The sequence below is a fragment of the Apteryx rowi genome, unplaced genomic scaffold (assembly GCF_003343035.1).
Source record: "Apteryx rowi isolate R43461 unplaced genomic scaffold, aptRow1 scaffold_276, whole genome shotgun sequence".
NCBI classification, from domain to species: Eukaryota; Metazoa; Chordata; class Aves; order Apterygiformes; family Apterygidae; genus Apteryx; species Apteryx rowi.
Window position 1 is genome coordinate 808221 of NW_020449152.1, and position 24101 is coordinate 832321.

A 24101-nucleotide genomic window follows, 5' to 3' on the forward strand; every position below is an offset into this window, starting at 1 on the left:
ATATAGGAGTTATAGGTATTTGAAGAGCAGAATTAGCCCTGCACTTTAGATGACATGTTCCTTCTCCTTTCCAGCCACTATTTATGACAAATAACACCACCACAAAATTACAGCAATTATCTACTTTTCATAAATACAGCCCATGACAAAGCATGTTTATCCACAAGAAGATATTGGGAAAGAGCAATTACAGAGGAATGGGAGGAGAGGGGGAAGAGAATGATTTGCAGGTCCTCCCTCTTTTCTCTTAAAATGCTGAAAGCACAGGTTCCTTTGGAGCCTCTACCTTTTGTTGATTTTTGTTGTGTTGGGTTGATAAAAAATATAAAGCATGATAAGCATGATAAAAAATATGAGTCCGTAGAATTCCATGGTGGATGAGCAATGCAAAACCACATCTACATCACTAATATCAACTGTAATGTATTTGCTCTTCCAGATTGCCATAAAGGAGTCTAATAAATCTAAAACTAGTGAAAATTTCATATTTTGTACATGCCGAATTGATTTTTCAATTACTTCAGACTGTTTTAGGGCCTAATCCAAAACCTGATGAAATCTATGGGAGTTTTTCCATTGACTTCAGTAAGCTTTGGCTCCAGCCCCTAGTTTTCATTTTTTCAGATAGATTTGCCAAAAATCTGCAGAGAACCAGGCACTTGGAAAGGTTTTACTTGCAAAGTACAGCTGGTTGATTTGCACACAGAAAAGTTCCCAATGCTTTTTGAAACAGAAAAAATATTTTTAAGGACTTATAACTTTAGTAGGTAAAAGAACTTTGCTTTAACATTTAAAGAAGAAGTTACTTTGAGTCCTAGACCAAGCATGACAAATTCCATACCAGAAAGATTATATTTAAAGTGCATAAATTCATGATAACAGAGCTTAAAAATGACAAATGACCTTTTTTTAGGTTGTGGGTTTATGAGAGCTGGGACTGCCTGTCTTTATAAAGGATATTTCTTGCTACAACTAAAAACTACGCTACAATTAAAGAGTAATTCCCTGAGGTTAACTACACCACTTTGAGAGACAGGGAGCATAGTATGCAATCAGATCTGTGCAGCTCCACAGGGAGGGTTTCACTCCCTCTGGGTGGTTGGTTCAGTGTACTTAATAGAAATGATGGGACAGACTGGGTTTTAGAGATCACGGAGCATGGTCTGTGCCTCAGCAAGGCACATGCCCTTTGAATATCAACCTAACCTGAAAGTAATGGTGTTTCAAAGTAGTGTGTTGGGTTATGAATGGCAGTCACTGAGGAGCAGAATCCTTTGCCATTCCCCTTTTGGTTTTTGAGCAATCATCTTTAGCATTGATAGGACACAGATCTGGCTGCAGTAAAGCTCTTCAGTAGCTACATTGTGAATTGCCAGAGACTCCCACCTATGGTCTTGATTGCTTTTTCACAGGGAGAATAAGGGTGGACCTCATCATGAATCTGAGTGCTTGAGCGTGTTACAAAGTTGTGCAGAGTCAGTATTGAATTTACATTTTTTTTTCCTTATTTTTAAAGAACTAGAGCATTTTTGAAGAGAAGTCACAGTTTTGACTGTATCTCTTTGTGAGCAATCAGCCTTTAGTCTGCTCATGAAATTGGTGTGGATGGTTCAGCCAGTGTTCACATGCTAAGCCAAGGTCCATAAATTCATGTTTCTCTTTCCCTTGAGTTTGTTCAGATTCACCCAACTCTAACATTTTGATCTGGCATTTGAGATGAAAAATTTAATGAAATCAAACATGAAGTGCTTCATGATACTGGCAGGTAGTGAAAATTCCTCAAAATAGTCTTGTCCTTTTCTTTTCTTTTCTTTTCTTTTCTTTTCTTTTCTTTTCTTTTCTTTTCTTTTCTTTTCTTTTCTTTATTGTATTATTGGCTGAACCACAAACAGCATTGATATGGGACAAGCAAAAGCAAAAAGCTATGTAAACCTGAATCACAAAGGTTTTCATTTGATTCAGTTATATTTTAAGGCAAAGATTTAGCTCACCTTCCCTTGATTAGAATGTTGCTAAAACACTAATAAAAAATAATGTGTAGTTAACCTAACAATTTTAAAGTAGGCTCTTGTAGGGCTATAAAAACTTTCAGCAAACTGGTGAAAACTGCAGGCTTGATGAGTTTCATGTGATTAACATGGAAGGATGCATCTCTGAGTGTCTGCAGTATACTGTAAGTGCAAATACCACAGCTGCGTGTGTTGCCAGTTGATCTCTGTATTTTGATGAAGATATGCTTTATTAATTCTGACCTTAACCAAAGCTTGACTATTATTCCACTTGAAAAAAACTAGTTAACTAGAAATTAGTTATCACTGAAAGTGGTGTTACTTCAAAGTTGGGATATGATTAGGGGGATGTTCCACTGTATTAATTGAGTTTCCATTTTAATGGCATACTGTCTTCAATGTAACAATAAGCAGCTGTGCCACACTGTGCGTTTCAAAGAGCATTTACTCAGCCCTTAAATTTGCCATTAGAGATCAAAGAGAGGATCTGATGTGTATGGATGATGAAGGATGCCTTAATTCAGACGGATGACTGAACAAAAAAAGGTTGTTCATAATATTTATTACCCTCTAGCTGCACTATTTCTGTTATGTAAGTTATGTGGTGCTGAACTATATTAAATTTTATAGCTGCACTGAGAAATCTTTCTTGGTGTGTTTTTAAACTGTATCATAGTACTGATAAGCATGTATCTCTTTTAGCACTTACATTTTCAAATGAAATTTTGAGTTAAAAAAACAATCTTTTTTAGTAAAAAGAATTGCCGATGACATTTTTAAAAGCAGTTTAGAAATAAATGGATGCTTACATGTAAGAATTAGTGGAGGACATTTCAGAGTAAAGTCTGACTAAATGGTCAGATTGATTCCTTCTGGTCTTAAAATCTATTTAGATACGTTTAAATTAGTAGCTCTTCTTGGTTTTGTCCTCTCTAAAATTGAGAGGTTTTTTTGTAACCAAAGTAGTCATTAGGTGTATTAAGTTGCTGTTCAAGGATACTTAAATGAAGTTATAAACTGGCATTCTCATTTGGATCAGGTCATCAATAAAGCAGGCAATAATTTGACAGTTAGAAGTTAAGCAGGAGATTTCAGTCAGTGGAGTATATTATGCTGTTAGAGATGCTGGGTCTGATTACTTGCTAGCATAAACTGTTGAGAAGAACGGAATTCTATAGAATAATGTGAAGTAGACTCAACCCAGAAGTCTTATGATGAATGAATTAAAGAGATTTGGATTTAGCGAGAACTGTGTTGCATGTTATAGATAATAAAATCATAGGAGCATAGAGAAGGAGCTCAGTAGTCTGAGCTAAAAGTCCTCCTGAAAGTATAACAGATTCTTATGATGCCCGCGGCAATAAACTGCCCTGGTTGCATACAAAGGCACTATATCAACAGAATTAATTACTTGGCAATACTTTCCAAGTCTGAGGAGACCAAATTCACCAGTTCTGTTTGATTATTTCATTCAATTAGTTATTGAGGAAAAAATGCTTGTTGTACGATCTTCTTACAGCAGATTTCCCAAATATTTCATAATAAAAGTTGTAGGTATCTTTCTGCCAAAAAGAGAGCCTTTATTTTTGGTCCCATTTGCAGCACATAGAAAACAGCATTTTACTCTAGTTCAGTGTAAAATTGATTCTCATGTGGATAACTTGGTTCTCTCTGGCTATTGAATTGCAAATACATGCAATCATTTTGATTAGTATAGTTACAGTGTGTATTATAAGCAATGTGAAGAAATATGGAAGGTGTTATAGTATTCATGGGCAGTCCACTCTCAATGTTGGTATGCGCTATGTAGAAGATGACACTGCTTTGAATATTTGCTCTGTGGTTCACTGAAATGTAGAAAGCTTTCTGCAACACATCACTGCCAAACAGATAAAACACTTCACTTCGTGGGTCAAACCTGTCCTTTTTTAATGCAGGTCAGCAGGTAGGACCATGAGTGTTGGTAACGAGTGGTGAGGGAGTGATAATTATTTATTTGCAGACCAGCAGTAAGGTTATACTGTGGAGAGAGTATTTTCCACTAGCTATCCTGGTCCATCTGGCTCTCTGCTAAATTGAAAGAAAGATCTTTGTTGTGTATGCTGTTTGATTATGTTGTAATATTTCTGGCAAGTCAACAATTTACGTTGGTAGAATGTAAAAGGAATATTTATGGAGGTATATACAGTTTAAAACTCGGCATGACAGGTTGCATTAGGAAATTCTTGGTTGGCACAGCGCTCTGGTCCTTCTGAACAGTGAAATAATTGTTTTGATCAACAAGATAAGGGTGAAATCCTGGCCCCATTGAAGACACTGGGAATTTTGCCATTGACTTAATTCAGCCAGGATTTGTCCCATGAGTTTAACAGCAGTGTATGTTATTGTTTTACTCATATTCACCTAGTAGATGCTAACCTACTGACTTAGCAGAGCACATAAGAAAGAACTCTGTAAGTACTTTTAAAAATTTGCTTCACAGTTTGAGTTCACTCCTTCAGGTAGGACTTCCTTGGGTGTTTGGACAGAAAGGAAGGAACAGGTGATGTTCTTCTGATATTATCTACTGCAGATTTGGTGCTAGTAAAAAAGAAAACACAAGTACTGAATTATATTTTGGGAGAAAAAAGAACATGAAGTTAAGGGATTGTAAAAGCCTTATTTTTTGTGCAACTTTGGCACAATGATGGGAATGCTATTCTCTTGTCTTCATGGGATAAAAGTATAGAGAAAATACTAAAATTATATTGACTTAGTCCTGTTTATTTCCACTAAGCACTGAGTAAGATGCACTCAGCGTGCTTGTACCAAGCCCTTTATAAATGCTGACTGTTAACCACTGCCACAAAATATGAATTTAAAATATTAGGTTTCCCCTAGTATTTATTTTTTTGGTTGAAATCTTCAAATGAGGAGAAGCTAAAGAACTTGGGGAGGAGAAGTAGTGCAAAGAATTTACATGTACCTTGTTAATTACAACAAGAAGTAAATCAAATACAAAGAATCTAATGGTACTTTATTGCTTACAACGTAGGCTGTAACAAAGAGGACCTCTTGCGTAATTGGTTCTTAACAAATTCAGGCATTTAACCAGTGCTCAAAAAAAATACCACAAGTGCTAGAGGATTCTCAGGATGAAATGAACAGCCTGCTGTAAGTAGCCTTTCACGTTTGAGAAAGTGCAGATGATGCTGCAATGTGTATAATATTTCCATAGTCAATGATAGATAAAAAGAATTGTTTAACAATCCATATCCTTGTGTGTGCACTTAAGCTATGGGTAGATCGATAAAAAAAGCATTAAGCCTGGTGCCAGCTGAAGTTATTGTACCTACAGGCTATTTGACTACATAACGGAAACTGAATCCGGATTTCAGTAACCCCATTTAGACAAATCATTTTCTAAGCAATGTCTTTTCCAGTCTCTGTTTCAGTCCCGAGTCATTTGTAAAGGGAAAGCCTATACTCAGTTGATAGGGTTTCTTGCTTAGTATTTCTAACAAAAAATTTTTTTCTGCATGTGAAGGAAGTGTAATTAGTGTGTTAATGTAAATGTTGTAGTGCTTAATAACAATAATCGTTTAATCCTTTTATCTTTTATCTAATGTTACTATTACCAAAATCTATCTGTGAAATGGTGGTTAGCCTACATATAATATTATATCAGTAGGTGGGAGTATTCTCAAATAATTTGTCAAGGTAGCACTGTATCGGTCATTCTGAGAAGAGTGGATGAGCAGGGGTGTGAAGCCTGCGCTGCTCTGCGCTGCTATATCGACTCCACTCCCTGCTGGAGGCTGGCGCAGAACTGGGTCATTTCAAGCGCTGGCATTATTCTTTAGGTTAGTTCTCTTCATGCTTCTTTTCGTTAGCAGTGGCATTAGAGCATAGTGAAAGAGAAGTCAGAAAGGTAATACTTTACCTTGCTGTATGTATCTTCTGTTGCGGAAGAGTATAAAGCTTAACACTTCTGGTGTCCCATATGTGCTTTTCTGAAAGTGAGTTTAAAGGGAAGTCTGCTCATATCAAGCAAATTTTGCAGCTGAGTTGTGTGTTTTGGCATAAGTTTGGATGCATAACAAAACTTCATGAACATGTGTTGAAATGATTGCTCAGTTAGAAGAAGCTTTGTTAATTTTTTAAAATCCTATACTGTATTATCATGTACTCGTATTTCTGTCCATTTTAGAGTGTTGAGGCATGTGTTGCATTCTAGGTGCTTGTTTGATTTTGTAAATTTTACACGAGAAGGAGAGAATGCATTGATTTGTTGAGTTTGAAAACATAAACAAAATTTTAAAAGTTTCAGAAAAACTGAGGGAACAGTAGACAAGGGCAGTAGTTCCTGGAGCGTACCTGCTGTGTTCCTTTCTGCTCTGACAAACTGCTCCAGAACTGACAAATGTGCTCCAGCTTCTCATAGACAATCAGTCTATGGATCAGGTCAGAGTAAGACCTTTAAAACATGAACAGAGTGGACACCAAGCCTCAACATGAGCTGTTTCAATCTCTAGATAGCCCACTATTGCTCTGCTTCACTTGATATTATAGACATAACCAAATTAGACCAAAGGAGCACTTCTTGACTAATAAAATATATCCTCGGCCTTTGGTCGTTGTATGTATCATGTCAGTAAGCTTATTTATATATATATAAAATAAAAGTCAAGACAATTTATGAGGTTTGTTTCAGACACAAAGTAGACAAAATTCAGAATGCCACAGACCTTCAGTGGGCTATACTACAAATTCTTTAGAAGAACACAAATTGTTAATGCAAGGAAATTAAATAGGATAATGTTTAGAGAGAGTTTTAAAAAATGTCTCACAACAAGTTCTTCCTTGTAATGAATGAATTCAGGCCTTAGTGAGGTCAGGATGATTTTTGCTCGAAAGCAAAAGTTGATTTTTCAGTGAGACAAAATTAAAATATCAGAGCCAAATAGATGTTATGGGATTGCAAAAGAAAGATTTATGAGGTGTAATGATATAAAGAGAATATTTGGTAGGGTTAATAGTCACTTTGACTCTGAAATACTTAGACTATTTTTAATTATTATGAAATTTGAAACTAAGAAATTTTTGATGCTGTTATTAAACTCTTTCCTTAAAATATACTATTAAAACAGAGTAGATACAAAAGCTCATAGGTTTGATGACAGCAAGCTATGTTTATGTAGCATTTTTGGTTTGTCACTCAGATACAGGTATTTGGACTTAAATGAGTTTCAAGTGAGGTACAAGTAGAGAAGGAAAATATACACAATATATTACTGCTGTGGCTAGAGGGACAGGAGAAAGCAGAGGTGGAATTTAAAAAAACATGGTAAGGTATTAACCTTACCTTAATGGCAAGCTGTTAACTGTAGGAGGAGGAGCAGCTATATCTCTTTTTTAATCAATAGTTTCATAGGGAGGAGTCCACCAAATAGTTTAAAAGCATATCCACGTTTGCAAAAAAGCTAATTTGGTTTCAGAATTGTTTTAGAATATAGAAGTCAAGCCAATTTCAAATTGTGCTTAACTTGCCCTTCCAAACTGATATTAGGGGTTCTAACCTGTGTATTTGTGCATAGTTCTGTAACACAGAAGTAATACTATTTTGAAGTTGTACAGTGTAGACATAAACTACACAAACAGGTAGTAGGCCATAGCAAATTTCTTATTCCTGTTTGAAATTCTATCTACTCACTGGATTGTTTGTGAATTTCGCATGCAAGCCTAGCTTGCTGCTGAAAGGCCTCTGTATTGATAAATCTGTTGTTTAAGTGTCACTGAGTTCTCCTTGAACAGAACCCTAAATATTGCTATCAATATGAACAAGAAAAAAGTTGCAGTATCTAGGAAGGTCAAAATAAATGTTCAGCTTCACAGTTAAGGTAAGATTGATCTGGAAGAGTATTGTAGGAAAAAATGGCATATTTGAGGCAAATAGAGTATCAGTTAGTTTGTTAAATACAGAAAGTGTTCAGAAGTTCTGTGGGGTGTAAACACCAAATCGAAGTTGTGTGTGACAAAATTTATTTTTAAGTGACAGCTTCTTATGCATAGGATTTCATAAATGATTTTGATTCTAGATCCATAAACTGCTGTGTCTTGAAGCGTGTGGAGCATTAGTCACTGACGAGAACAAAATTTCAATTATAACAGAAGAAGGTCAGAATGCAAAGGTATGCAATGAGCCTGTGATTAATACTTTAGTGTCTAAAATAAATGACCCCCCCAACACGCACTTTCTCATTGCTTCATTTTAGTGTTAAGAAATGCTCTCAAAGACCCTTTGGTCGGGCCAGCACTGAACTTGCTGCGTGCCTAAGAGCTTCTTTTGACTGCCATGTCCACTAGAAGACATTTCTTTCTCAGAGTCCTGTCTCACCAGCTTTCTCACCACCATGAAAGCAAAGCAGAGGAAAACTCTGTTGCTCTTTAGACATGTTGTATAATGTATACTGGGTTGTGACTATTGCAGAAGCATTGAAGACCCTCAGTTATAAGGGATGCAGTGCCTCCTCTCTATACGCTTGTGTTCCATTACTGGAGTTATATTCGACCTATTTTCATGTTCAAGAATGAAGGATTTGTTAAGGGAAGACTTGGAGAAGATGGAGCCTTACTCTTCTTGAAGGTGCATGGGTAGAAGGAGAGGTAATGGACAGAAGTTGGAACATTGGAAGATCCTTTTAGATATAATACGGTAAAATCTTTTTTGCTGTGTCAAATTCTGGAACAGGTTGTGCAGAGAAGTTGTGGGATCTCCATCTTGGCGATATTCAGAACTTGACTGAATATGTCCCTGAGTAACCTGATCTAGCTGAGCCTATTTTGACCAGGAAGTTGGACTAAATGACCTCCGGAGGTCCATTGCAACAAATCATATCATGATTCTCATATGTTTGCCTTTGTGCATTTTTCTGTTGGGTTAATTTTCAGCTAGATGACTTTCCAGAACTGGCATATCACATGGTTTCAGTCATAGCTTTGTGCTAGCACAGAAGAGGCAAAGGGGAACCAAAAAGTGGGATGGTAAAATGAGCTTCCTATTTCATAGAAGTCTCACTTGACTGGCTTGGAATAGTTGTAAAACTACAGCTTAAGATTGTGTTTATAACTAGATAAGTTTGGTAGGTAATGGTATATTTTTACTTTTAAAAAATGGTATGTAGAAATGGAATAGTATTGCACAAATCAGTAAAAATAGCTCCAAAAACTTATTTTTTTCTCTTGCTTTTTTTTACTGATTGTTGTGACTGGGCAAAGTAATCTGTAAGAGTCTGTCATTTCAATTCATTCTTTTCTCCAGTTTCAGGTTACTTGACTAATATTTTTATTGTATATCTTGAATAGCATATTTGTTCCTTTAGCCTTCAGATTGCTTTCTTCTGCTTATAGCCTCCTTAAAGATGGTTGTACAGATTTCTAAATTATATTTTATTTAAACTATGTGTTACAAGATTTACATTCAATTTGCTATAGACTTTGTTTAGCTTATATAATGTTGTACAGATACAACAAAAATATGATTTGGTGTTGGAGGCAATAGGGCTGCCCTTATCGTACAACTTTTACCTTGTACGTTAGCAGATTTCAGGGTATTATGTCATAGTTATCAAAATTGTTTTTAAAATGAGTAATCCCTCCTCCTAGTCGGGGTAAAAGATGATCCTTAAAAATTAGAGAGTTGATTTAGAGAGTTAAATAAAGCATACAGCATATAAATAGCTGATTGAGGGCATCTCCTTATTCCACTTGCTTGGTCACTTATTTAATTTATTATTTTGGACAGTAGCAGCACTGTCAACTTTTCAAAAAGATGAAACAGTACAGTTAATCCTTTTCCTTCCCATATAAAAAGCCACTTTGTTTCAGACTTAGCCTTTTATTATAAAAACAGACATTGCTTTACCAAAAAGAGCAGGTTGGATTTGAACATAGTTCTCTTTAAATATCCTTTATCTTCTAGTGGATGTAATTCATTTGATGACATTAGCCAAGTTAAATCTCTCCCTCCTGTCTGAAAAGCTCAGTGCCAAGGTTTTCCCAAGTGGTTAGAGATTTTTGGGAGCACAGTTTCTCGTATCTGTAGATGCTTGGTTTTTAGGACAGTATTATACAAAACATTTGCTTTTGTGAATTGTTAAGTCCTTCATTCTTAAGAAGAAATAGCCAAAATAACTTCAGTAAAGACATATCAATTTTATTTTTAAGTTTTATCATTCTCATAACATTTAAACACCATTGGTGTTAGAAAAGTTGCATGTGATTTGCACACAGATGTGTGGTGATATTGGAAATCATGAAATTCTATCCACTTTCTAGAGTAAAATTTGCTGGGTAGGAAGAAGTTTTTCTAATGAAAGAGAAATCTCTGTGTCTGCAGGAGAAAATGTAGTTTTAAAGTATTATATGCAGTTCTGTGCTCCAAATAAGCTTATTTCCTCCAAATAAGCTAGATTAATTGAATGATACTAAAAGGAACCAAAGGTGCCTTTTTGTTTCAGAAATATGAAACTTGTGTATTGATGGTCATGGCCTTTTTAACTTTCAGTTATTCTTAGACCTGCCAAAATAATGTTTGCTGCAGGCTTTTTGCACAGCAGAAAAGTACTCAGGTTCTGTCTCAGTACGATGGTGCCAGGAACCATCCTGTTCTTTTCCTCCTAAAATCAGTTGCACAGATTTTAGCATCGTGAAGAGTTGACCTAACATGAGATAACATTTGGATTAATTTGATCAGTGGAGTAGATAGTAAATAAAGTATTAAATACTAAGGGAATTGAGGTAAATATAAGTCATGTAAGTGACATTGCAATATTGGAGCAAAGACAATTCATAATTACCATTTGATTAGTTCTTAGCTCCTAGTACAATTGATGAGAAAGTAGAAAGTTACCATATACAAAAACGCAATGCTGTCTTCAATATATGCAACAGAAAAGCAAGTTTGTGAGCAGGGGTTGTATTTCAGGTGTGGAAGGGAACTTTTGCATGATAAAAGGGAGGATTTTCTTTCTCTCTTAACAATGCTTTGATTTCCTAGACTTCTCCATGGGTACCCAAAGGATCTAAAAGTTGTTTAATGTAGAAATTCACCAGATATATGTTCACTGAGTTTCTCTGGATGACATTTGGAGAGCTTGTATCCCTGTTTATTTCATTAATGTGTTTGATTATTTCCAAGTAGTATCTGGAGATACAGAACAGAGGCTAGTTCTTTAGCCTCTTACAAATATAATATCTGATTATTTGTACTGAATTTCTGCCTGTGGCATTTTTGTATTTTATGGTTAGATGTCCATCCAAATATAAATACATGAAGTTTGCTTACCAAATACTTTAGGGATGCAGAATTGTCAGAACTGCAGTTCTTAAGTATTTCACAGTATCTCTGCTGCTTTCAGCAAAAGATTTTGATGATACCTTGGTCCCAGAATCTTTACATTTTTTATTTTCCATTGAGAACTAATTGATTATTTGCTACAATTAATTAAAGTAAGCAAATAGTCTTTCTTTTATGATGCATCTCATGTTCTCTTTGAATTCTCCAGGAGAATATTATTAGATAAATAGAGAATACTCATTAATTAGTATTCTAATGATTAGATAACTAGTGATTATTAGATAATAGATAATTGGAAAATTATGAAATACTAATAGATAAATCTGTATCTATTTTGTCCTGTCTCCCTTACATCTTTCATTTGGAGGGAAAAAAGGCAAAGGACAGAAAAGAAATTCCTGATTCAGAAACACTGAAGTTCTGTATTAGAATGGTGTAATTTAATCCCATTAAATTAAAACAACAATGGAGTTGTTTACCTCCACTAGTTCAATCTGGGGGCTCTTTAAGACTCTTGCTCTTCTGGTGAGTCAGAAACCTTCTAGTTTCAACTCAAAATTAATTTATGATCAGTTCCTTCTTGTTTCAAGAGTGTTCTTTATTTTATGTGACATGAAAGATTTCTGTCCTAATTGTGTTATTGATAAAGATGAGCCCATTCTATTTCCAGTCCCCTTGGCTTAGAAAGAGTGATCCTTTACTCTCTTATCCTTAAGGTAGGTTGTTTCTGTATCATCTTAGTAATCTTTAACTGCATTTGTTTCAGATTTATTTAATCTTTCATGGACATGGTAACCAGAACTGAACACAGCATTCCAGATGTCTCATCGTTGTCATGTTCAACCCAGATGGATTTCAGAATTGCATTTACCTTTTTCATGGTCATCACAATCACACTGGGACTATTTTTATTTTATTTTTATTTTATTTTCCTGATCATTTCTTTGACTTTCATATCTTTTCTATTAAAATAACTGCAGTTGGTATTGAAATCTGATCCCGGTGGTCTATAGCTAAAGTTTGACACTACTTTCAGTAAACCACTTTTTAATCTTTTTCCAAATTAACCAGTTTTGGTACTACTCTTTCAATGGCCCATCACATTACTGCTATGAAGTATTACTGTACCATTTTTAATTTTGCCTTTCTGAACAGCATATATCTTTCAGTATCTGCATTTGGGTCCCAATTACTATTCCACTGTCTTCTGTTATCCACAGTATATCTGACTTTGCATCTGATGTCGGTAGTTTTCGTTCCTCTTTTTGGTTGCCCAGAGTCACATATTACCATGCATCTCAAATGCTTTTTCTTTGATTTCGTTCTCTTTCCTACCTGGATAAGGAATAAGCCTTTCATTATGTATCTGTCTGACTACTGTTCCAAGGCTGTCTCAAGTATCCAAAAGAGACTGCATAGCAAGTCCCTGAGTGGCAAATTTCCTTATCACTTCTTTCATATTCATAGCTGAGACAAAAGTCCTGATTTTAATAACCCCTATTTCTGAGCTTCCTCTCGTCATTAACAGCTTGTTAATATTACTTTGCCACAGTTATCTGTGCCTCCAAACTAATGAAGGAATACTCATTTTGAAGGTCTGAGGTGCAAATGTACTGCAGAACACTTGGAAACACTCATAAGTTACAAAATTGTGAACAAACCACAAATATCTACTGTCTCCAAATTTTCTCTCCAGGGAATAAGGACATACTCTTTTTTCACCAGTAAGTCCCAAATTTCTGTGTGTGTATGTATACATGCATATACGTATATATAGTGTGCATGTATGTGTCTGCATGCATGCATCTTTGCCAAAGGGAACATCACCTATTTAATTTTTAGATGTAACTTAAATAATTTCTGAAGATCCACCTGCCTTACTACCGTGCACTACTGAAACAATACAATAAATAGAGTCTCAATGGCATTGAAAAAATGTGTTACTTGAAAACATCTTTGATGCAATGCATTATATATTTCACATATATATATGGATATATACATGCACAAAATGAATTTATGTGTGTAAAACAAAACCAATAACAACAAAATCCTTGCACATTCCTCCTCTAGCTCCCAAAAAGGATATCAAGTTGAGCTTACATTACTGAAGGAAGAAAGCTGTCTTGAAAATATCTTGATGACAGTGTATTCTGTAACTTCTGCTACTGCAGTATTTAAGCATTTGAAAGAAAATCCTGTATAGCTATGCTAAATGCAACTGCAGTTAGAGAGACAGTGAATAGAAGGGGAAGAGGGCATGAATCCCAGTCAAAAAGCACCAGGTGTTACATTAGACAGTGTACTTCCAAAAAATTACAATGATTTGTATTGTTCTGGTGTTTGTCAACGGTTGCTATTCCCCTTGAAAAGCCCTTGTTAGAAACCAATTTTTTTTATCCTGTTACATAAAGGGAGATGGAAGTCCTCCAAGCACTACACAACTGAGTAATAATTGCCCCTCCCAACACACTTCAGAACACAAAGAGCACATTTTTCAACCAGTCCGAGCTCACCAGGTGAATGTGTTGTTGGATGAAACAGTAGATTTATGTGGTTGAAGCACAACTGTCATTATTCATCCGCTGTTCATAGTGAGTAAGAAATGACTTTTGGTAAATGTTGAATGGCCTTATATAGTTTACTGTTATTCTTTTCTCAGTCCTGCTTTGGTAAGGGTCCTACTGAATGTTCATTTTGATTGTGTTCTTGGCTAAATGTCCAATAATGTTTCTTTAATAAAAACAGCTGTTTGATCTGTTCTTAGCAATGTGTTTCCCAATGCCATTCCTATGACTTGCATACCACATGCACTGAACCTCATCCTGGAAGAACGGCCAAGACAATTTGACAATTTAAATGGCATAGCTGCTCTCATAAAGAGATTGTACTGTCAAAGTACCCCGGACTTCCTAACTCAAGATTTTACAAATTCAGGCACATTCAAAATATTTGAACATGCTGCGAGATCAGCAGAAGCCACACAATTGGTGCAAATTATCTTTGTGTAGCTCTCGATAGTTGCAATTTATTGCAGGACAAACTAGGGAAATTATGAGCTGATAGTTTCATTAAGAAACATTTCAGCATAATGAGGATAAAGCAGAACAACAGCCTGGTATGTTCCTGTGTGCTCCCTTGTACTGAAAATAATTTTTGGTGACCTACAATGCCTTTGGACTGTATGTGTAGTCAGTGTGATTTTTTTCATTGAGTTTATTGTTCTAATGGAATGTCATACAGAAATATTTTCCGTCAGATTGAATCTGGTTATGTCAAACCTGGCTTACTGAACAAAAACAGTTTTGTGACTACCCAGTTGTAGCCACACAAATGAGCATGCTATGTGCTATGCCACTTCTCTCCCTTCCCTCTCTCTCTGTCTCCCCACCTTCTCTCTCTTCTTACATTTTGCAGTGGGAATATGCTTACATTTCCAGCATATGGTTATTCAAATGCAGGACTCCAGTGTACTTCCAGTCTGTGAATCAATCTTGCCTGGACCTCATTAGACTCCCAAATCTGTAGTGTTTTCTTCTGTAGATCTCGCTGTTCTCTCTGTTCTGGGAAGCAGCACTAGCACTATCTAGCCACAAAGGCTGTGTGCAGTGTTTACTTAAGCAGGCAAGCTACTTTTTGCTGAGCAGATTTCAATAAAATTCATAGGACTTTATTAAATGTTGCTAGCAGACTCAGTAAGAAGTAATTGTTTTGTCTAAAACTCTGTTTTAGAATGAACAGTCTCTAATGCCTTAGACTGCATTTTTAGTATACGCTTTCTTAAACATTACAGACAGTATGAAAAAACAGCTGCATATGCATTTGTCTATAGTTTTGAAATTCTCTGTGAAATAATTCTGCTGTTTAGATTATCTCCATCATATAATGGTATGCTCATAGATGAAAAAACTGCTTTTTAGAGAGCTTCCTGCTCACATCTTGACCGTCTTGCTGCCTGCTCATGAAACTTTTTTTTTTTTTTCTTCTTTCTGTAAAGACTCTTGCGAGAGAGCTAGTTTGAGGAGGAAAATGGAAACTTTTGAGTAGTTTAGGTTGTGATTGACTGGAAGAGAAAGAGGAAACCAAAATAGTCTTTTCCTGAAAGTGCCTTTATTCTTTAGATGTATACTACTTTTGTTTTCCTGTTTTTCAATTTTTAGAGTCATATTAAAACATGTGTAAAAACATGGTGATAGGAACCTGTAGGAAAACTGTCAGTGCTTTACATTTAAGTATGTATTGTGTGTTTATGTTTCCTTTGGGTGTGGGTGTCTTTTTCCAGCTTAAGAGCTAAATGTGTTGCAAAAACAGACGTAGTGAAAATAAGCAAGAGAAGTCTCATTTCCTTTGGTGAACAAAGTTCACAATTAGCTTGAGTGTAGTTTTGTGCATGTTGTACCCTATCAAACAGTTTTGCTGACTGCAGCTTGCTGCTTGGATTTATCATAACTGATAAAAGACCTGTGATGTCAGACAAGAATTTTAGCTACACAGAAAAAGGGGGAAGAGTCAGTCAAATGTAATAACATATTCTAGATGTTATTCCTGCCAACAATTATTGGTGTAATTCATTTTATGAAGCACTGTTTACAGACTGACATCTGGAGAACTTTTCAACCTGGATCATTTCCAGTCTGTAGATTTATGTACTATTCCTGCCTCTTCCCCCCCCCCTTTTTTTTCCCCTTAAATATTTCACTTTTCCTGCTTTGTACCATTCACGTAAATAATTATCAATGAATGTGAATGATTATGCCATTGTGATTTTCTTGGGACTCCAGATGGATAAAAATTTTAAATGCTTGCTAAAATGGACATTCAGTAGATACCTTTTGAAATGGAGACAGAGATATACAAGTATTCAAAGAGAATTCTCACTTAAAATTCTATTAGTCCTCAACCAGAAAACTCAAAATAAATGCTCTCAGTAGAACCCTGGCAGCATGAAGTTGAAAATAATTTAGAGTTCTAAAAGGAATGAGTTCTTTTCAGTCTAGTCTTTCTGAATTATAAAATGTTTTTGAATTGTAATATCCTGGTTAAATAATGTGGTTTAAATGTTGTATTCGCAGGTGCATATTTGTGCCTTACCCATTTCCCATTTGACTCAAGTGAAGGATTACTATATCTTCAGTGAACGTTCTAGTTCTTCACATTCTTTCTCCAGAACATGACAGTTCCCTTGTATCCACTGCTCCTTCTTTCCTTTGGGGACTCATAGCACTTGCCAGTGCTATCCATCTTTATCATGAGGATGGGTTACTGTATCCATTGACGTATGAAAGTGCAATTTGCCATTGATTTCAGTAGTAGCAGCAGATATCCCTTGTATTTCTTTGTGCAGGTTGATACGTAGATATGGGGGTCCAGAGTCATCCTACCTTGCTCTAAACATGTGGACAAATAAGGAACGTAGTCCAGCAGATTCTAACTGCAGTTAGAAAAAAATATTGGTATTGGAAGAGGAGGACAGAAAAAGCATGGTCACAAAGACCTTGATCATACATGCCTCATTTCCTAAAACCAGTAAAATTATCACTGTTATATTGCTTTCTTGTCTGGTGGTTCATTGAAATAGTTATTGGAGCAACAGTCCTGGTGAAATCCAGCCCCACTGAGAATTGGGCTCTCAGCACATTGAATGCATTTATGGAACAATAGTGTTTAAAAACAATTCAGGTGGACAAATTATTAGTGTTAGCATCTTTACAGAATTAAGAAGTAATTACTACTCATAATGTTGAAAATGGTGCTGATAGTATTGCTCCGTATATTCTGTCTGTGCTTTCTTTATATGTAAAATAGTCTGTCACTGGTAAAATTTCAGTTCTCAATATCAGGAAAATAGTGTTATGGAAAAAGTTAATTTTGCTTTTAGTTTTGGTACATTTTGACAATATCAGTTGACAAGTAAATCTTAACAAATCTCTGACATCAAATTTGAGAGCAGGAAATCTTGCTTCCTTTCAGAAAGTGGTGTGGTATACCTAAGGGCAAATAGACCTTTTCTAACTCTTATTCAGTTACTATCAGCATGAAAAGCCAGTAGTTCTCAAGGCTACATAAGTTAGGAATTTCAGGTTTCAGGGTGAATCTTGTAAAAGTTCTTTTATTTGCATGCAGAAATTCAACAGATGTTAATGGACTAAGTGAATTTTCCCTCATAATAATATCAAATATTATAAAACCTTTTAAAATATGATACCATTCTTAGTAGTTCTTTTGTGTGAGAAACCTTAATGTATCCTATGTTTACAGGTTTCTGTTTAATAGGATAGATTTTATCTGAGGAATAAGAATGACAAATATTTAAATTGAATTCTAAAGCAGTGGTTTCCATTTCATCAAATCTCATAGTTTACATTTTAGTCACAATTTGCAAGTGGGAACAGAAATATTAATTTACTAGTGTTTGTTTTCATTCAGAGTGTAGGTACATTTACAGTGTCAGGGATTACCCCCGTGTTCTAGTATTTTAACAGGAAGACATTCTTCTAATTATCCACTTTCATAGTGGTTACCCTAAATATCTGAAATTGCAATGGATCATATTAGTCTGTACATTGTTGACACATTTACTCCTAACCTTCCTTTCTGACTGAACAGATTTGCTTCTCTAAGTCAAACATGAATCCATGATGTATCTTAAATTGGCTGACAGGGTGTGTCTGGAATTAGAGTAGTTTATGTCTTCTCTCTTCCTTAGAAACAAAAAATGCTGTATTAGTTCTTCAGCTGATAGAAATAAATGACCATTTCCACAGTGTTCCCTGGAGCTGCCGTGCTTTACACCAGCTAGAACGATGTGGTACGTCATTGTAGCACATTGTGCATTGTCTTGTTTCCAAAACCGCTGAAGAAAATGCAGCTTTCCTACTTGGGAACGCAACATGCTGTACAATATTGTTGGGTCAATATCTTTTATTTTTAACAAAAGTTTTATTCTTTTAATTTCTAAGAAGAGAATAGCCTGTGTTGCTGCAAATTGGGTACCCAAGTCATCGGGCCCGGAATAGAACGTTTCTTTTCATAACAGAACAATTATGACATAAAGTAGAAAAGTCTGTGTTCTCTTCCATTGGGAGTTGACGTACAGTTTAGAAACACATCACTTCAGAAGACAATAAACAGGTAAAAGGATTTGTTTGCTTGCTAGTGGTAATCCTGGGAGGACTAGAGAATGAGAGGTAAACTTAGGTCTTGGACCAACAAAATGTTTAAAAAGGTTTGAAAGCAGGTGAGTATTTGCTCGCAGTTGAGCACAGAGCTTTTTATGCACTTTATTGGGTTTTTGATCAAGTGTTAATCTGAAACTGTTGAACAAAGTTTCAGGCTATAATGAGAGCTGCTGAGAATATTTAAAGAAAAGATGCAGAAATATGAATAATTTGACAAATGTATTAGGAAAAACATGGTATTCAAGCTGGGCTAAAAAGCTAGTATTTTACAAAGCTACTCCTTTCTTTGAAATCCATGTAGATCTGGCAAAAGCTACTCATATTGCCATCCACTGAAAAGCTCACAAATGTGGCAAGCTTAGCATTCAGCCTGTGTGCTGTATTGCTAGCAATGCGCTCATTGTAAGGTCGCGTTTTTGATGTGGAAGAGTCGCACTTTCTCCGAAGTGCTGATCACAGCTGTTTTGAAACAAATTTACATCATCCTACTCCATTGCAAACCACTGCAGCTGTCTTCTGGTGATAGTAGTACTCGATTGTACCTTTCTTCAAATTCTTATAAATAATCATTTAAACATGTTTGAAGACAAAGCTTTGCATCGTTGTGTTCTGTCGTGAGCTACTCAGAGGGTAATATTGCAAAGTACAAAGAAGCAGTTATTTGATATATTCTAAGATCCCTTATGATGAATAAAAGCACTGCCAATGCAGTGTGCAGTTGGACAGTGAAAGTGTCCTTGAGTTTCCATATCTCTAGCACTAATTAATAAAAATACGGTATTTAATAGCCCATCCAAAAAATATCATCATATGTCATTCTCTGTGGCAAGCTAACAGTCTTCATAAGCTTTGTTGACTTTATAAAGTTATTTCATTCACACTTAATTATTTTTATTACAAAACTAGCTCCCAGCAATCTGATCTTTAACACAGATCAAATTATTTCCATCTTGGAAATTCAGCACTGATTGGACTGATTCAACAATCAGTTTTACATGTTTTATAGGTTTAATACATTCCAACTTTTTTTAAACCAGCGTAAGTAGTAGAGAGAAGTCATTAAGGCATAATCAGTATTCTAAACAATAGTTACAATTATTCTTCACAGAAGTTTTTGTCAAGTTTTAAGTAAAGACTTTTTCAGTTTTATACATTTTCAGGATTTCATGTCAGTTAATTGATCATCTCTTTTCCTTATTTATGCACTGATGGACTTGTATTGTTACATAAACACCACATTACAGTTCTTCCATTTCAACTAGGTGGCTGTACTACAATCCCAGAGTCTGACTTAGAGGAAGGAACAATTGTACCAGGCACCAATCATATGTACATCACGAAGCAGAAATCCAAGCCTGGTAAGTGAAGCAAAATTACTTTATTGTACTTAAGATGCACAAGGCATTTTTTTCAGAATGTTTGTGGATACATGAAACAAAGGATACATGTATTTCTGGCTTTGTTAGGATAATTTTCAATTTTTCTTGGTTTAATAGCATAATGTTTAGGATTCTGAGTTTTTCCAGCTACTTTTAGCAAGGATAGTTAAGTGTAGAGATCAGCCATGGAATTAAAATCTTTATTGTTGAAAGTTTTTGTGCTACTTAATATTTGAACGAGATACTTGAAGATTTTATCCCAAACTCCTTTAGAGAGGGGGGAATGAAGCTAAGGACATTTTAGTGTAATAAAGTTGTTTTTTTCCTGCATTAGGGAGGTTAGACTTAGTGCCAGTTGCTTAAAATATGGTTATTACTTATCTTTTGTGGGAAGACTTCCTAGAATTTCAGAAAAATATTATTGGATATAATAAAACAAAATTATACTGGTTATAAAATATGCCATATACAGTGATGACATATTTTCTGGAAAGACTTCATGCTGCCAGGAACTGTGATATAGTGTTAACATATTTTAAAAGCAGTACTGTAAAGTAGTACATTGCAGTTTAATAAAGTGCATGCTTAATAGAGCTCTCAGACCATGACTACAACTATTTCCCATTCTGTTTACTAAGTTGCACCTTCACTCCTTCTTTCCCCTCATTGTCTATTATGTTGTTATGATTTTTGTGTAATACTAAATTTTAAATGTATTTGAGTGTTGTTACTAAAACAGATGTTTTCTTTGTAGATGGGTGTTGAAGTCAGTTTAAGAAGAATAGAAAGAGCATACAGGCTGCAGTCAACAATAGTCAGAAATAGATAGATAGTGTATGCATCTGCAAAAAACAGCTAGTTATGTGTGTAAAATGCATTCAACTGCTTGTTTGCCCAGCTAACTTTTGCACAGACAGTCGTGGATTTGGAATATATATTTAATTGCAATAGCAGGATTTACCTTAGTGAATTTTTAATAATAGGCAGGGAAGAAAGATATATAATGCAGCAATTTATAGTAATGCCACAATGTAACTTTAAACTCCAAAATGAATATCTGCTCACAAAAACAACACAGAAAATCTACAGAAGGCCTAGGGCTCTGATTTTTTCAGACTGCTAATTATCTGCAGTCACTATGGACTTCAGGTCATAAGAAGAAGGGAAGCTGTCAGCTTTGACATACATACAGTTTAACTTTTGCAATGTGGGTATATTAAGTACCCTCCTTGTCATGGAAAGAGATATCAGCTCTGTGTGATGTAAGATACAATCCTGATAAAATTCCAACTTCAGATGACTACAACAATGAATCAAGAGCATATGGCAGTCAGTCCTTCTTTGTCTGCTGCTCCATTCTTCTGATCAAGCAGGTGGTGTGGAAATTTAAAAAGACTGTGTTTCAGCGTTTTTCAGTAGATAATGTTCTTCTACGTTTAAATAACCTGGTTGCAGTAAAGACTAGCATAAGAGGAAAAGTTTAGAAGAACAGTACAAAATATTCATGAACTCCAGAAATAGCACCATGGGGACCTGCATATCCTACTGTAAGTCTTAGCCCATGATAAAAATTGAGACGTGCATCACGTAGTTGGCTGTTGTTGATGCTTTGCAACTTTCTACAAAAGGCAGAATGAAATTTTTGAAAGTTTAAAATTAGTCTTTAGGTTTACAGCCGCGTGTTATACCAGTGAATTTAATTCATTCATGGTAAGAATTGGCTGCCATCTGCCAATTAATGCTGCAATATAGAGAAAGCCTAGAATATCTGCCACTGAGCTGTCTGGAAATTCTAATTGCTACAAGTGTCAGAGCCAAGGGAGCTACTTAAACCATAAGGTGACACTAGGAATGAAATCACAGCATTGCAATGTTTTTCTGAACATGATTTTTTTTGGCCTGAGTTATTTCTCAGGCACCAGAGGCTGGAGCAAGACCATGATGATTGAGTTGAGCCCTCAAAGAACATTTGTTTTGCCTTGCATATCTTTTTTGAGTTTTTCATAAGGTCTGTATCAGCTGGACTGATATGCCATGCAAAATCTTCTTAATGTTCTTTACAAAAACCCTCCAGTTTATAAACAGAGTTTAATAATAGAGGCTATAATGCCAAATAGCTCAAAACTGAAGAGGAAAAACAGGGTAGCTTGGTGTGAGGATGGGCCCAATGACTGGTTTATCTGTGTAGGTAATCTGAAACGAAACATCTCTAGTAACAGCTCGTATTTATACAGAAAAATGGAAACGAAAACAGCAGAATGAGCTGATCGAATCAGAATAGTCCAAAGAAATCTGTAGGTCACAAGAGAACTTCATCTGAATCTAATGGACTACCATCCATTGAAACTGAGTGAGAAGTGTAGCTACGTACTTGCTCCATCTGGTGCCAGACAAAATCTTAGCAGAGGGATTTTGTGCAGGTTAAAGTCTGTTAATAGTTATACAGAGTGTAGTGCAAAAAGGAGTAATGAAGTTGTGTCAGTGGGAGCACATATATTGCTGCATCAGAAGTAATGGGAAACTCTGATTTCTCCCACTGATATGGCATGCTAGATTAGAACAAAGCTCAAGCAGTTCTCCACAGTGCAATTGTAGAGGCAGAAAAACAAAACAGAACTAAATGACTTATTGAAAAAAAGTATACGGCTTAACTTTACAAAGGTCTCAGTAGGAGGCAGTGGGAGTTGCTCGTTTAGAAAGGAAGAAGCAAGAGTTCTCTCTGAGGTGCTGTAGTCAAACTCCCTTGATTATAGGTAAATTGCTTACGGAAATAAATCTGCTGAAGATAAGTGCTATCAAGAAGGTTGGAGCATGGAGAAAAGTTGTGCTTAGGAGGAAGCCTCAAGAGCAAGAGGACTCTTGAATTCTGTGCCGGACTTAGTGAGCTCCCTATGAGTATGTCTACACTATTACTGCTGTGATAGACGAAGTTCAGCTAATCTTAAACTAGCTAACACAAGTATTACTAGCAGTCTACTTGTGATAACATGGCATTGAACACTGGCTATAGAATTTACCAAACTAAAAATAAATGCTCAACAGTTAATTGATATGGAACTCTTGCTGCTAATAAATATCTGAGCTTGCTAATCTCTTGCTAATGAGATGTAGTGTGTAGAGTGTGTAGTGATGAGTGCCAGTCACTGCATTGTAGGCTAGTATGCTCCTTGTGCAGGTTGAGAATTTTTAAAATTCTTTTGAATTTCATAAAACCCTGGGAAACCCTAGGAAAGAGGTTGCTGCCTTAAAGGTTTTGTGTGAGCTATTCAAAGAACTCTGAGGGAAATGAGGGATGGAGACCTGGAAGACCATGCTGTGCTATGAGGAAATATGCTGTACAGTAGCATCCTGCTACAGATTTGCAGGGTTTTTTTTCATACAAAATATTATACTGAGACTTTCCAAGCAGCTGCTAAACATGCCAATGAGGCAGAAGATTTAGTTGATATAATTACTTAGGACAGCAGAAAATGAAATCTAGTAGTCATACTGTGAGTGTGTGTTAGGAGGGGATGAGTGATTATGATCCAGTCACTGAGTCTTTTTGGAGTGTGAATTAATGGTTGTATGATGTTTTCTTTGCATTGCTGAGATACTTCACACTTTTTTTTTTAAATTCAGTTGCATTGTTATTCCATAGCACCAGGCAAAAGCATAGCAAAGAATGGGATCAGGTTCATGATGTTTGCAAATGGGTGATGATATTACAATTGGAGGAGCTGCTTCTTGCCAGTGGCTTTGAGTGGGTACAAGAATGCTCCCTTGAATGTTCTATATCCAAGTGAATGGAAGATAATTATTCTTCTCGCTTACTGCCTCAAGGCATTGAGTATGTCTGCATTGCATTTGGAGGAGTAATTATAACATGATAAATCTATTCCGCTAACTTTGATGTTGCTGTTTTGATAAAGTGAGGACAGAGCAGCACAGATTCCATTGTCGGCTGCATGAGCCTTGTAGAAAGTTTGAATATAATTTGAAATTCTGAATCTGCTTTGAAGTCTCTGCCGCTACATTGTTACTTTTTCCCTGAGCTTACAACTATAATGCTAATACAGATGTACAGACCTCTGCTGCAATCACAAGTGCAAATGTAGTTATTGTAGACTCTCTTTCATGCAAGTCCTCTGGATTTCCTTTCTTTGTTATGCCATTCCTGCTGTCTTCCATTTTCTTCCTTAAAAGTTACGAATTTCTT

The 24101-nt window shown here is 35.8% G+C and overlaps 1 protein-coding gene across 7 annotated transcripts in view; it reads left to right on the top strand.

Annotated features, from left to right (window-relative positions):
- The window catches only part of BBS9 (Bardet-Biedl syndrome 9), a 249560-nt gene that overhangs the window by 171490 nt on the left and 53969 nt on the right, over positions 1-24101 (top strand). For 5 of the 7 annotated variants that reach the window (XM_026068570.1, XM_026068569.1, XM_026068575.1 and 2 more), the window contains one exon: positions 19787-19882. In XM_026068570.1, the coding sequence (XP_025924355.1) occupies positions 19787-19882 (96 nt within the window). Of the gene's footprint in view, positions 1-8086; positions 8180-12112; positions 12313-19786; positions 19883-24101 lie in introns of those variants that run through there. The other 2 variants (XR_003253968.1, XM_026068571.1) reach the window with 2 other exon arrangements.